Source organism: Aethina tumida, chromosome 1, assembly GCF_024364675.1.
Source record: "Aethina tumida isolate Nest 87 chromosome 1, icAetTumi1.1, whole genome shotgun sequence".
NCBI lineage: Eukaryota > Metazoa > Arthropoda > Insecta > Coleoptera > Nitidulidae > Aethina > Aethina tumida.
Window position 1 is genome coordinate 8,992,237 of NC_065435.1, and position 14,694 is coordinate 9,006,930.

Genomic DNA, 14,694 nt, shown 5'->3' on the forward strand with positions numbered 1-14,694 from the left:
ATTTCTCTTGTTTAAAAAGTATTCTATTGTTTTTATTTTAAAATTTTGTTAATGATAATTTTTAAATTTTCAATTCAAGTTCAATAAAATATGTTAAAAGAAAAAAGACATAGAAAAATATCAATTTTAAAATTACCTTTTCTTAAAAGTATTTATTTGTTGTTGTTTATTATTTTCTTTATAAATTATATTAAAAGAAAAAAAGGAATACTGAAAGTTTTAAATCTTCCCTTTCTTTTTCCAATTTTAAATTAAAAATTCAGTAAAATATGTTGGGAAATAAAAGAAATAGAAAATATTTTTAAATATATTTAAAAATATATATTAAAAAAAACAATATTACATATTTTAGAATTTTACCTAACAAATTTAAATACAATTGTGAGTAAAAAACAATTTTTGAAATTTAGAAAAAAATATAATTTAGATTTTCTTCATTATTAGTCACAAATTTTGACCAACTATCTTATAAACACTTTTTAAATTATTTTGATTAATATATTAACATATTTTGTCCCACAGTCTAAAATTCGTCTTGTTGGATTTAGGCAACATCTGTTAAAAATTATTGCAAAAGTTATTTAAAATAAATCAATTTTTCTATTACATAATAATTAATCATGAACCATTTATATCTAATAATAAGGGAAATATAAAAAGAATTTTTAGTTTCTGCTGAAGAAAATAGTCCCTAAAATTTAAATTTCAAAAAATTGTTTATTTCTCATATTTCTGTAACCTTTTGTGCAATCGAATTTAAATTTGGTATATATTATCCTAAAATACATGACTACAATTCCATGTAATAATCTTTTTCCATTCAATAATTTCTGATTAATAATTTTGATTATCACAACCGATTTAATTTGTTTCAAGCATTAAAACTGAAATATCTCGAAAACGGCTGTTACTCTATTTATTTTCAACATTTTTTATGAAATATTCAAAAATCAAAGGTTCACTTCAGATTTATAAACGGAGACACCCAGTATACATAGACCTCAGTCACTTGTTTATACAGAAACCATTCGCAGTTGGGTAGTTCTCGAACTTTGATGAATAAAGTTTATTTCTACGTCAAAGTGAGCTTTTTCCTAAACTGCGCACATAAGATGCTAATATTCTGCAGCAGTTTGGAATATGTATGAATTTTATTGACTCAACGTTATGTGTCATAAGGGCATAAACTCTATGCTTTACATCAGTGTATATTATTCATATTAACGGCTTCTCAAGTAATCAAATCCAAGCTTCCTGATTCAAATCTAAATCTAATTAGAGAGTGTATCACATATTAATGGTTGATATCACTTTGCAACGTTTAATCTCCTATCCATAACAAGGCAAACAAAACAATCAGCCTTAATTAAATGCGCTACCCAAGTGCCGGCAGGGGGTGCAAGCACCGTTCCTTAAAACTGATCAAAACTAATAACAAAAAAAGACGCCTGTGTGTAAATTAAATCAATATTCCGTTTCTTTGAGGCGGCAACTCTTTAATCATAAAATGTTAAAGACGTGTTAACTTTCGGAATAATTTCAGCAATGCACCGAAATAAAATAGGGACGGGTAAAAATTATGTAAAATTCCCGTGAATATTTATTTAAGTCTGAAGGGATATTATTGTTAAATTAAGCGCAAGCGGGTTTTTGTTCTTTTGAGCTCAGTTTCCAACAAGGTAATTATATTAAGTCGAAAATTACATGATGTAATCCAATTCCTAAGTTTTTATTAAGTTTGAAACATTTTGATGTTGCCCACGTGTTTTGTCGTTATTACTTGAGCAAATGTACATTCACAAATAAATTTCAACTTTTCAACTTACCACATAACACTCCGCGACTCAACCCAACTCAAGTGTGCCCGAGAAGGTGGCGATTCTTTTTCGAAAAGCTCCCACGCTTCGAAGACGCCGTTAATGCTTCCCGGCGCCCCGTGCAAGTGCACGGGAAAAGTCGCCGAAAAAAAAACTTTCGTTTTTAATTTTAATAATACGCCGCATAATTATAGGTGGAAAGTTTTTGGTCCCCTCGCGCCGTAATGGGATTTAGATCCGATTAACTGTTGAGCACTCCATAGCATCAATTTGCGCCGCTGTCATTGGTAAAAATGTAATTGTGTTCCGTTGAAATTGGCACAAAAAATGAATCAATGATATCATATTTAATTTATGGCCTTTATAAAGGCAATTTATTGCGCTTGGGGGTCGCCCAAATTGACATTAGTTTCGGAACTCTCTGTTGGACGTCAATTTTTCTAATTTCGCTTGCAATTTTCGTGCAACCTGGCAAAAAATGATTATGGATCAAATTTTACTTTCGATTTTTTTTCAATCGGTGACTGGCAGCTTTGTGTATTATTTATTAAATAAAAAATGAGACACAAATTGAAATTTTTCTGCATTTTAATATTTTTTATGGTTTTACTGTGAAAAAAAATGTCTTCTTTAATATTTTTTTACGAAAAATGTTTTCTTAATAAAAAACAACAGTGATTTACAAGAAAAACAACAAACAACAAATAAAAAAGAGAAAGGGTAAAATTTTCAAAATCAATATCTCTGTATTTTTTTTCCTATAAATATTTTTCAACTTTTAAATTTTAAATGTGAAAATGATCAAAAACTGCATATTAAAGTAGACAGAACAAAATACTTTTTAAAATAAAGAATTGAAAGTATATCTTTTTTTTAATATTTTTAAATTAATGATTTAACTTGGTCATTTTTAATAGTATTTTATTGTACTTTTAGAAACTCGAAAATTATCATTAACAAAATATTATAATAGAGACACCAAAAGAATTAAAATATTCATTATTTCCTTTTTTCTTATATTTTTAATTTAATAGTTTAATTTTGAGAACTGATGTTTTTAATTTTAGAAAAATCTTTTCAAAATGGTTTATGGTACAAATTACCATTAATTAAGAACAAAAACAAAAATATTTTTTTAAAAATGGAATACTCTTTAAAATTGTTATTTTTCTATCTCTTTTCTCTTTCAACATTTTTATTGAACTTTTAAATTTAAAACATGAAAATTATCATTAACAAAATTTTATAATTAGACAATAAAATACTTTTTGAAACAAGGGAGGAATTGAATTTTTCAGTATTCCTTTTATTCTTATAATATTTTTAATTTAATGATTTAACTTTGAGAACCAATATTTTTAGTTTCTTTTTAGAAAAATTTGTTTTAAATCAACCTTTTCAAAACGTATAACAGTAATTTATAAAGAAAACAGTAAACAACAACAAATAAATACTTTTTAAAAATGGGACAGGGATAATACTTTTAAATCTGTCTCTTTCCTCTTTCAACACTTTTATGGAACTTTTAAATTTAAAACTTGAAAATTATAATTATCAAAATTTTATAACAGAGGCAATAAAATGCTTATTGAAACAAGGAAAGACTTAAAATTTTCAGTATTTTTTTTCACTTTTAATATTTTTAATTTAATGATTCAACTTTGAAAACTGATATTTTTAATTTCTTTTTAGAAAAATTGTTTTAAATCAACCTTTCCAAAACGTATAACAATAATTCATAAAGAAAACAATAAACAACGACAAATAAATACTTTTTAAAAATGAGACAGGGGTAATACTTTTAAAACTGTCTCTTTCATCTTTCGACATTTTTTATTGAACTTTTAAAAATAAAACATTAAAATTATCATTATCAAAATTTTATGAGACAATAAAATATTTTTTTAAACAAGGGAAGACTCGAAATTTTCGATATGAAAAACTGATATTTTTCATTTCTTTTTAGAAAAATTGTTTTAAATCAACTTTTCCAGAAACGTATAACATTAATTCATAAAAAAAACAATAAACAACGACAAATAAGTACTTTTTAAAAATGGATGAGGTGTAATACTTTTAAAATTGATACCTTTCTATCTCTATCCTATTTCAACATTTTTTATTGAACTTTTAAATTTAAAACTTGAAAATTATCATTACTAAAATTTTATAATAGAGACAATAAAATATATTTTTAAACAAGGGAAATTTTCAGATTTTTTTTTTATTTTAGTATTTTTAATTTAATGATTCAACTTTGAGAACTGATATTTTTAATTTCTTTTTAGAAGAATTCAGCATTTTCTAATTTTTGACAGTAATTAGTAAATAAAACAATAAATAACAACAAATAAATAATTTTTAAAAATGGGACATGGGTAATACTTTTAAAATTGATACCCTTTTCTCATTACCAAAATTTTATGATAAAGACAGTATTTCTTTTTCCTTTTAATATTATTTTATTTTAATATATATTTTTAATTTATTTAATTATTTAACTTTGAGAACTGATATTTTTAAATTCTTTTTAGAAACATTGTTACAATCTTTCCAAATTTTTACAATAATTAGTAAACAATAACAAACAAATAATTTTTAAAAAAGGGTCAGGGATAAATTGGTATCTTCCAATTTTGTCTCTTTCAACATTGTTTATTAAACTTTTAAATTTAAACTTGAAACAAAAAAATGTTAACAAGGAAAGAATTGAAACTTTCAATTGTACTTTTTAAATAAAAAAATTTAAAACATATTTTTATTATTTATTTTTTTAAATTGTGTTTGATTAAACTTTTCAAAAAATATAACAGTAATTTGTGAAAAAAGACAACAATAAATAAATACTTTTTCCTTCCTTTTCTTTAAACGACATTTATTGGTCTTTTAAATTTTAGTAACTTTAAATGAAAACTATAATGGAAAAAATAATATCATTTTGTACTAGTCGAGATTTAATTTATTTCAAGTATTTTACTTTTTATGTAAAAAAAAAAACATCCAATTGAATTAAAATGTTTTCTTTTTACTTGTTTATAATAACTGACACGAATACCTGGGGATTTAAACCGTTGCCTTTAAATAGAAAATTCAGGAGAAAGTTTGAACTAATTTTAGTTTGAATTGAATTTATTTAAAAAGTTTGTAATAAAGCCTTGTTAAAAAGTAACGATGCTGTTTTTCATGAGTTTGCGTTGTCAAATTTAAATATTAACTGGCAGGTTTTGAACTAATAGATGAGGTGTCTAATAAATGTTGGGTCGGTCTCTGTAAACTCATTTGCAAATAATTTAATCAGCCAGTGTGTTAGTGGAAGTAATGAAGTAACACGGTTAACTTCTTGGCGAATGCGGACTATTTTATAATGCTCCCTATAATCTAAATTATAAAGTGCACTTAAAACAGATTACCGAAAACTTTCTTTCCCTGAACCGAAAGTAAATTGCACAAATTTAGAAATCCATTTAAAACATCAATAGAAACAGAGCGCAAACACGGCTAATAGATCTCTGTGGCGGTTCGATTGTTATTTAAACTGTTTTATTTTCCTTCTACATTCTTGCTAAATTTACCCGGCAAATCAACCTGACGTTTATTTCAATGAAATTTATGGAGCCACAACTTCCTTTCGCTACCCCCAATGATTATGGATATTAATAAATCACTCCGATTTGACATTATTTCTTCAAGGCATTTTGTACACAACCGCAAGACTGAAACATGAAAAAATACTTGGTTATAAACATTATTTATGGATTAATTCTAAACTCAATAGAAAGATTAATCAGCCACTTTCATTTCTGTTTAAGAAAAGAAGAAAATAACTGTGGTAATAGAAATGATGTATTGCTGAAAACTTCATGAGTTCAGAAGAAGTCATCACTCTTCACAATGATGTCTTGAAGCGCTGTGGCAGATGTAAGATAAAAGTTTAGAGAAATTAATTATTGAACGAGATTATCTGGATAATGAAGACAACTAACAAATGCAGTTGATGTCTGTTTTAAGAAGGTTAAAGGAGGATTTCTATCCTTTCTTTTCTATTCTATTATTATTTTAAAAGTTTATAAATGTTTGAAGAAAATTAAAGTGTGGTAATCAAAATTACTCAAAAGGTGCTTTTTTCTTCTAAATTGTGTAGAGAATATCAAAGCCTTAATAGTTTTAAAAAATATTCATTGGCGTAGAAAAAGAGGAGAACTCCTCAAAATTATCCTGGACTCCCAAATGGACGCCAAAATATATTAATAACACCTGCACCTAAAGTCAGAAATAGACTTTCTACTTTCTTTCACAGAGTATGTCTGCTTGTTGACGGCATAGTTTTATTTCAGCGTTTCATTAACAAATAAAGTACTCATATCCCTTTTTTTCTATTCTATTATTATGGAAAAGTTTATAAATGTTTGAAGAAAATTAAAATGAACATTAAATCTGATATCTCAAGAACAACTGTGGTAATCAAAATTACTTAAAAGGTGCTATTGTCTTCTAAATTGCCAAAATATATTAATAACACCTTCACGTAAAGTCAGAAATAGACTCTCTACTTTCTTTCATAGAGTATGTCTGCTTGTTGATGTCATGGTTTTATTTCAGTGTTTCATTAACAAATAAAATACTCATATCCCTTCTTTTCTATTCTATTATTATGGAAAAAGTTTATAAATGTTGGAAGAAAATTAAAGTGAACATTAAATCTGATATCTCAAGAACAGCTGTGGTAATCAAAATTACTCAAAAGGTACTTTCTTCTTCAAAATTGTATAGAGAATATCAAAGCCTTAATGGTTTTAAAAAATATTCAGTGGCGTAGAAAAAGAGAACTCCTCAAAATTAACCTGGACTCCCAAATGGACGCCAAAATATGTTGATAACACCTCAACCTAAAGTCAGAAATAGACTTTCTACTTTCTTTCATAGAGTATTATGTCTGCTTGTTGATGGCATGGTTTTATTTCAGTGTTTAACTAACAAATAAAGTACTCATATCCCTTCTTTTCTATTCTATTATTATGGAAAAAGTTAATAAGTGTTTGAAGAAAATTAAAGTAGACATTAAATCTGATATCTCAGGAACAGCTGTGGTAATCAAAATTAATCAAAAGGTGTTCTTTTCTTCTAAATTGTATAGAGAATATTAAAGCCTTAATAGTTCTAAAAAATATTCAGTTGCGTAGAAAAAGAGGAGAACTTCTCAAAATTATTCTGGACTTCCAAATGGATGCTGAAATATATTGATAACACCTTCACCTAAAGTCAAAAATAGACTTTCTACTTTCTTTCATAGAGTATGTCTGCTTGTTGATGTCATGGTTTTATTTCAGTGTTTCATTAACAAATAAAATACTCATATCTCTTCTTTTCTATTCTATTATTATGGAAAAAGTGTTTGAAGAAAATTAAAGTAGACATTAAATCTGATATCTCAAGAACAGCTGTGGTAATCAAAATTAATCAAAAAGTGTTCTTTTCTTCTATATTGTATAGAGAACATTAAAGCCTTAATAGTTCTAAAAAATATTCAGTTGCGTAGAAAAAGAGGAGAACTTCTCAAAATTATTCTGGACTTCCAAATGGATGCCGAAATATATTGATAACACCTTCACCTAAAGTCAGAAATAGACTTTCTACTTTCTTTTATAGAGTATGTCTGCTTGTTGATGTCATGGTTTTATTTCAGTGTTTCATTAACAAATAAAATACTCATATCCCTTCTTTTCTATTCTATTATTATGGAAAAAGTGTTTGAAGAAAATTAAAGTAGACATTAAATCTGATATCTCAAGAACAGCTGTGGTAATCAAAATTAATCAAAAAGTGTTCTTTTCTTCTAAATTGTATAGAGAATATTAAAGCCTTAATAGTTCTAAAAAATATTCAGTTGCGTAGAAAAAGAGGAGAACTTCTCAAAATTATTCTGGACTTCCAAATGGATGCCGAAATATATTGATAACACCTTCACCTAAAGTCAGAAATAGACTTTCTACTTTCTTTCATAGAGAATTTTGTCTGCTTGTTGATGGTATGGTTTTATTTCAGTGATTCATTAACAAATAAAGTAATTTTAAGCCACACAAGCTCAGTAACATACTAAGTTGTGTAAGGCAAATGGGCCAAGGTATATCTAGCTAATTGGACTTGGTATGAGACTTTTATTTTGACCTCAGAAACTATCTTTTATCCATTAATTTGTGTCTCAAAAGCTAGTACTGATAGACAAAATCATTGTGTTTGCTTTTGTTGTAGCCACAACTACATTAATTAAAACCGACAAAGTTTAAGCATCTAATTAACTGATAATTAATTTTAAAAAAGTCCAAATCTGAACTAATTTTAACTAGTTTTTCCTCCTCTCAGCGACAGATGCTCGATTTGATTAATTTAACATGCAACCCAACCCAATTAAACTTATATGGTAATTGGTTAAATTTAATAACAAAGTTATCGTGTGGTTTGGCGATTTAAACACACGTGCTATTTTCAGGTGTAAGCCCCGACACTATGAAACACTGTTGTACCTTGGGTGAAAATTATTCATCATCTGGATTGGACTGTAAAAGTTTTAAACCGCCAATAGCAGGAATCGAAAAACGGGACGAGCTGGTCTGCCTGCGGGCCCACGAAGTCTGTTGCAAAAAGAAAATCAGGTAAATGATTTATTAAAATTTATTCCGAATTAATTTCGTTTTGTTTGTCATGTAATTATATGGAAAACGACGTGAGTATAATTTGTACAAACAAAGCGGGAATAATTAGCATAATCAAGGAGAAATAAAAAAAAATTGTCTGGCAGGGAGGCTCAATGTAACTTGGGTGAGGAGGACGCGAAACAGGGCACGTGCAAGACCGACGACGGCGCAAGAAAGGTGAGTAACACAGCAACTTAACGTCAGCACACACGGGTTAATAAATCTTTTAGGAGTGCTGCGAAAACTGCCAGGTGGGCATAACTACAGGTAAAAGCGGCGCAGGCTGCGACGATCTGCTGGGTTTAGGCGAAAGCTTCGTGAAATGTTGTACGGAAGCTGAGACTGCAACCACCACAACCACCACCACCACCACCACCACAGAGAAACCAACGGTGTCCACCACCAAGACCTCTCTGAAACCGGAGCAATTAGAAGGTAAATCTACAAAAGTTTAGGGCCAATTTGTTTCCAATACGTTTATTTCAGACCTGAACAAGATTTGCGACACCGATGTATGTGCCCAACTTTGCACCGTCACCAACAACTCATACAAGTGCAGCTGTTACCCCGACTATGTGCTGATGGCCGACGGGGTGTCCTGCAAACCCATCAAGACCCCAAAGAAGTCCTCAAGGTGCAGACTAAGTAACCCCTGCGATCAACTGTGCATCGACACCGGCACAATTGTTAAGTGTGACTGCTACGAAGGGTATAAACTAGCTGATGACAACAAAACCTGCGAAGGTAAACGGGTGCTGAAATTATAACCACCATGCCTGTAATAAAAATGTTGTAGACATCGACGAATGTGCGTTAGGGGTGCACGAATGTGAACCAGGCGATGATTGCGTCAATGAGGACGGCTCATACTCCTGTTATGGACCAGAACTGGAAGAAGGTGATCCCTTCACTGATTGTCAGCCGGGTTACAAGTTTAATGGTACATCAAACACCTGTGAGGACATTGATGAATGCGAGTTCGACATAGTGTGTCAACGACCAAAGACCTGTGAGAACACCATCGGGTCGTATATTTGTAAAGGAGATGACCGGGAGTTGTGCCCTCCAGGATACTACTTTAAAATGGCCATCAACGACTGCGCTGGTAAGGCACCACCACTATCTCCTTTTATAATTGTAGATAAATACTTATTTTAGATGTTGATGAGTGTATAACTGGTGACAACACTTGTAACAAGGACTCCCAAGTCTGCCTCAACACCAAAGGCTCGTACAACTGCGTGGACAAAGCCTCCAAGAAAACGTGTCCTCCAGGCTTCAAGAAGAACATAGTGACTGAAATCTGCGAAGGTATATCACTAAGTATAGCTCTGACAAACTGATCAATCAATCTATTATGTAGATATAAACGAGTGTGAAGAGAGTGATGACATCTGTAAAAAGGATGAGCTGTGCGTTAACGAATCGGGTGGACACACTTGTGTGCCGAATCCGTCGGCCACAACCAAGAAACCGGAGACCGTTTCAAAATTCACTCCTGTGGCCAGCCCAACCAGGTTCCCACCCAAGCCCATTGTTCCCGTCAAGGACGCCTCTTGTCCCAAGGGTTACAGGCACAATGGAGTCAGTTGCTTCGGTGAGTAATATTTGTAATGGATTTAAAAATATAAAATGAAAACTGGGAAAGTGAAATTTAAAAATAAAAGTATGCGACTGAATTCCACGTTCGTATTCCCAATTTGTCCAATCGATCAATTTCTTTAAAAGGAAACTTTTGATCTCAGCCAGCTTTACAAAATAAATCCATTGCGAAACGTTAAAGGACAAACAAAACCCCTTTTACATATCCATTTAGTATATTTCCAGAAGCTATCATTGTAAATTCGTTAAGCGGACTTGGTGCGTTTCCGTTTAATCGCTTATGTTAGTGTTATTGTTATTATTATTATTATTATTTCAGATATTAATGAGTGTAACGAAGATCCTGAAGCGTGCGATAGTACACAGACCTGTACAAACACACCAGGCAGTTTCGTATGTAATTGTAAAATTGGCTACGGCAGGGATCAAACGGGGGCATGCGCTGGTAAGTTAATATTTTCGGCCAAAACGTGTTTACTATAAAATTTTATTCTTTCCTCTATTTCTTTGAATTAACTGAGCAAACATGGTTGATTCTGTTCTTGATATGTTACATTTTGATGAGGGTCAATTTATTGATTGTTATTCTTGTTGAGTATTTGGAAATACCGGAGGATGAAAAAATACTGAGGCCTAAATAAACTTCGTATTGATTTATGTCAATTTTGACACTTAAGCTTAAAAGTTAAACTCAAAACTCAAGGATACTACATTGACTGGTGCAGGAATAGAGTAAGAGTTATAAACTCATCCCTTTCTTGTATCAAAGTCAAGACATGACATAAGTTAAAAGTATTTCCGGTATTAATAGTCTGAGTTGGGCATTCCTTGTATGAAACTATGGCCAATACATATGCAGGATGGCCTTCTAAATTAATAATAGTCATATGAAGAAAATCTGGACGAAATGGTGGTTGAGGTAGAACTCCTCATTTAACATTTTGCAGCTCCCTTTGAGCATCTAATGTCTTCCTAAACCATCACTTTTCCACCTCCTGAACTGAATTCTAGTAGTAAAACACTTCCCTGATTCGTCTATTCACATATATACAGAGTGGCCCTGTAAACTAATAATAATTTTATTTAAATTAGTTTTCATTCAACAAAATAATAAATATTATAATCATCAATTTGTGTTCAACATTGACAAGTAAATCAGTGTCACGAGAAAAATGTTTTACGTTCTTGGAACTAAAGAAAACGTTAACTTAGTTTTGAGTGTTATTAAGTAAAAAATTGAGTTAATGACAAAAATAAATAATAGAGACATCAAGGAATATCTGGATAATATTGTGGTTAAGTTAGAGCTTCGCATTTAACTTTTTGGAGCTCCCTTTGAGGCTCTAATGTTTCAAAAGAAATGTCTTCCTATACCATTAGTCACTTTTCCACCTCCTGAACTGAATTCTAAGAGTAAAACTCTTCTCCAATAATAAATATTATAACCATTAATTTGTTTTCATCATTCTACAAAAAAATTTATGCCACGAGAAAAATGTTTTACGTTCCTTTAACTAAAAAAAACGTCACTTAATTTTGAGTTTTATTAAGTAAAAAATTGGGAAATGACAAAAATAAATAATAGACACATCAAGGAATATCTGGATAATATTGTGGTTGAGGTAAAACTTCTTATTTAACATTTTGAAGCTTCCTTTGAAGCTCTAATGTTTCCAAAGAAATGTCATTAGTCATTTTTCCACCTCCTAAACTGAATTCTAGGAGTAAAATTCTTCCCCAGTTCGTCTATTCACATATATACAGAGTGGTCCTGTAAACTGATAATAATTTTCTTTAAAATAGTTTTTATTCAACAAAATAATAAATATTATAATTATTAATTTGCTTTCAACATTCTACAAGTATATTCATGCCACGAAAAAAATGTTTTGGGTTCTTAGAACTAAAGAAAATGTCAACTTAGTTTTGAGTTTTATTAAATAAAAAACTGTGTAATGACAAAAATAAATAATAGAGACATCAAGGAATATCTGGATAATATTGTGGTTGAGGTAGAACTTCTCATTTAACATTTTAGAGCTCCCTTTGAGGCTCTAATGTTTCGAAAGAAATGTCTTCCTATACCATTAGTTACTTCTCCACCTCCTGAACTGAATTCTAGGGGTAAAACTCTTCTCCAATTCGTCTATTCACATATACACAGAGTGTCCCTGTAAACTAATAATATTCTTTAAAATAGTTTTTATTTAACAAAACTATAATTATTATAACCATCAATTTGTTTTCAACATTGTACAAGTATGCCACGAGAAAAATATTTTGTCAGGGGGACACTTTTAAAGAAAATAATATTTTTTATTTAAAATAAACAATATTTTTGATGAAAAATTCAAAAAGAAGAAGTTAGAAAATCACAACACTATATTAGTAAAATAATTGACAGAAAGTTTGAAAAAGTACTTTTATTCGCTCTGTACTTATAGGAAAACTGATTCGCTTATTTTTGTATGAAAATACCTTTATTTAAAAGTATATTAAAATCTCTTACAATTATAAAGAAGCTTACTTAGTAAGAGTTATTACACTTAAATCCCCCTAAGGCATCGATATAACGAAGTCATCTCAGGAATTGTTTTTTTAACTGATTTCCTCCAGATATTAATTTTTATTATTATTTCCTTATTGACTAAAGTTTAATTCACTTAAAAGAAAACAACATCCCTTATTGTATTGATGCATTTGAGGGATCGTTACAAAATAGATATTTTTATTATTATTTATTTTCTGATCACAGACATCAACGAGTGCCAAATTGGAACGCACGACTGCACCGAAGTTCAAAGATGCGACAACACTTTAGGCTCTTACATTTGCAGTCGAATCATCGGATGCGGTACTGGTTACACGTTCAATTACGGCAGCGGCATTTGCGAGGACGACGATGAATGTGCACTAGGCACGCACAATTGCCACTCACTCGGTGCCGATTTCAAATGTGTAAATCTATTTGGAACGTATCGTTGCGAGCCAAAAGAGCCGGAGGTAACACCCAATAAAAATCCATTGCTACCACCATCACCTCCCACAACATTAAGGCCAATCACGCCCGTAATTCCTTCTTCGACTCCCAAAGTGAGCTACGATCCTCCGAAACGCATACCGGCGTATTCACCGCCGTACTTACCTCCGAGGGTCCCCCCAGCTTACTCACCCGTTATTACGCCACCTCCTCGTTCCACCCAATCTGTACACGCAGAAAACAGGCAGTATTACATCCCCATTTACACAGCGAGGTTGCCCACTCTCAGCCCAGCCCAGTCATACCCCATTATCCACCAGCAAAAGAAGTGCCTACCAGGCTTCAGGATGAACTCAAGGGGGCAATGTGAAGGTACCATTGTTTTTATTAATTTGACAACATGTAATAGCACAATGATGGGTTTTATTCAGATATAAACGAATGCGAAAGTAATCCTTGCGCCCCGGGCCAGAAATGCGTCAACAAAAACGGACAATACGACTGCCTGTTCCCGAAGCTGACCTGTAAACGAGGTTTCGAACCTAACGAAGCCGGTGATAAATGTGTAGGTTAGTACGCAGACCGCCCGACAAATCTCCGACACATTTGCAATTCCAAACTTTCATTTTTAGACATTAATGAATGCAGCAGAGGCATCCACAAATGCGATCAATCCCAGATATGTAAAAACGGCGAGGGATTCTACACCTGCGAATGTCCTGTGGGTTATCACTTGGACAAGCAAGGCAACAGCAACAGATGTGTGGACATTGATGAATGCAGATACTACAGGGTAATCATTAATTTCAGTTTTATTTCATCCTTTGAGGATAACTATTCTAAAACTAATGTGTGATGTATTTTTAGCCGTGCGGTCACAATTCCAACTGCGAGAACACACCTGGATCCTATAAGTGTGACTGTAAATCAGGTTTTAGAACTCGCGGATCTAACTGCGATGATATTAATGAATGTGCTGAAACTCCTGGCTTATGCGATCAGAAATGCGTCAACATGTGGGGATCTTATAGATGTGCCTGCGATCTAGGTTTCCAACTGAGCTACGATAATCGGTAAAATTTAAAATAATATATAATAATTAATAAGGATAAAAGTTCTACTCTTGAGTTCAAATTGACCAATTTTCAGTGGTGTAATCATCCATGTCCAAGACAAGATTAATAGTTCCTCACCCATTAAAATAAATTTAAATTTTGAACAAAAACTAGTTGAAAATAAAATGTTTTTTAGAACCTGCATAGACATAGATGAGTGCGAGAAGTTTAAGGACAAACAATTGTGCCTCTATCAGTGTAAAAACATTCCCGGAAGTTACAAATGTGAATGTCCCAGAGGGTACAGAATGGGAAACGACAAAGCCCTTTGCATAGGTAACCCATCCAATTATTAAATCACCACAAAAACCTAACTGATACTTTCAGATATAAACGAATGTAATGAAAACGTTTGCGATCCAATGGATTCTTGTATAAATTACGGAGGAGGCTACAAATGTTATCCATTGCACTGCCCGCCTGGTTATGTCAAAGATACGCAACACGTGGCGTAAGTGGCCCTTCTGAATTTTAACCGAACCACATAA

General features: G+C 31.4%; 1 protein-coding gene across 1 annotated transcript in view; it reads left to right on the plus strand.

Annotated features, from left to right (window-relative positions):
- The window catches only part of LOC109596337 (fibulin-1), a 28,603-nt gene that overhangs the window by 13,332 nt on the left and 577 nt on the right, over positions 1 to 14,694 (plus strand). The window contains exons 2-15 of the mRNA XM_020011862.2: positions 8,305 to 8,467; positions 8,614 to 8,686; positions 8,740 to 8,944; positions 8,996 to 9,253; positions 9,306 to 9,614; positions 9,668 to 9,820; positions 9,873 to 10,106; positions 10,431 to 10,556; positions 12,867 to 13,463; positions 13,523 to 13,660; positions 13,724 to 13,884; positions 13,959 to 14,164; positions 14,343 to 14,482; positions 14,534 to 14,657. Of these exons, the coding sequence (XP_019867421.2) occupies positions 8,305 to 8,467; positions 8,614 to 8,686; positions 8,740 to 8,944; positions 8,996 to 9,253; positions 9,306 to 9,614; positions 9,668 to 9,820; positions 9,873 to 10,106; positions 10,431 to 10,556; positions 12,867 to 13,463; positions 13,523 to 13,660; positions 13,724 to 13,884; positions 13,959 to 14,164; positions 14,343 to 14,482; positions 14,534 to 14,657 (2,887 nt within the window). The remainder of the gene's footprint in view (positions 1 to 8,304; positions 8,468 to 8,613; positions 8,687 to 8,739; positions 8,945 to 8,995; positions 9,254 to 9,305; positions 9,615 to 9,667; positions 9,821 to 9,872; positions 10,107 to 10,430; positions 10,557 to 12,866; positions 13,464 to 13,522; positions 13,661 to 13,723; positions 13,885 to 13,958; positions 14,165 to 14,342; positions 14,483 to 14,533; positions 14,658 to 14,694) is intronic.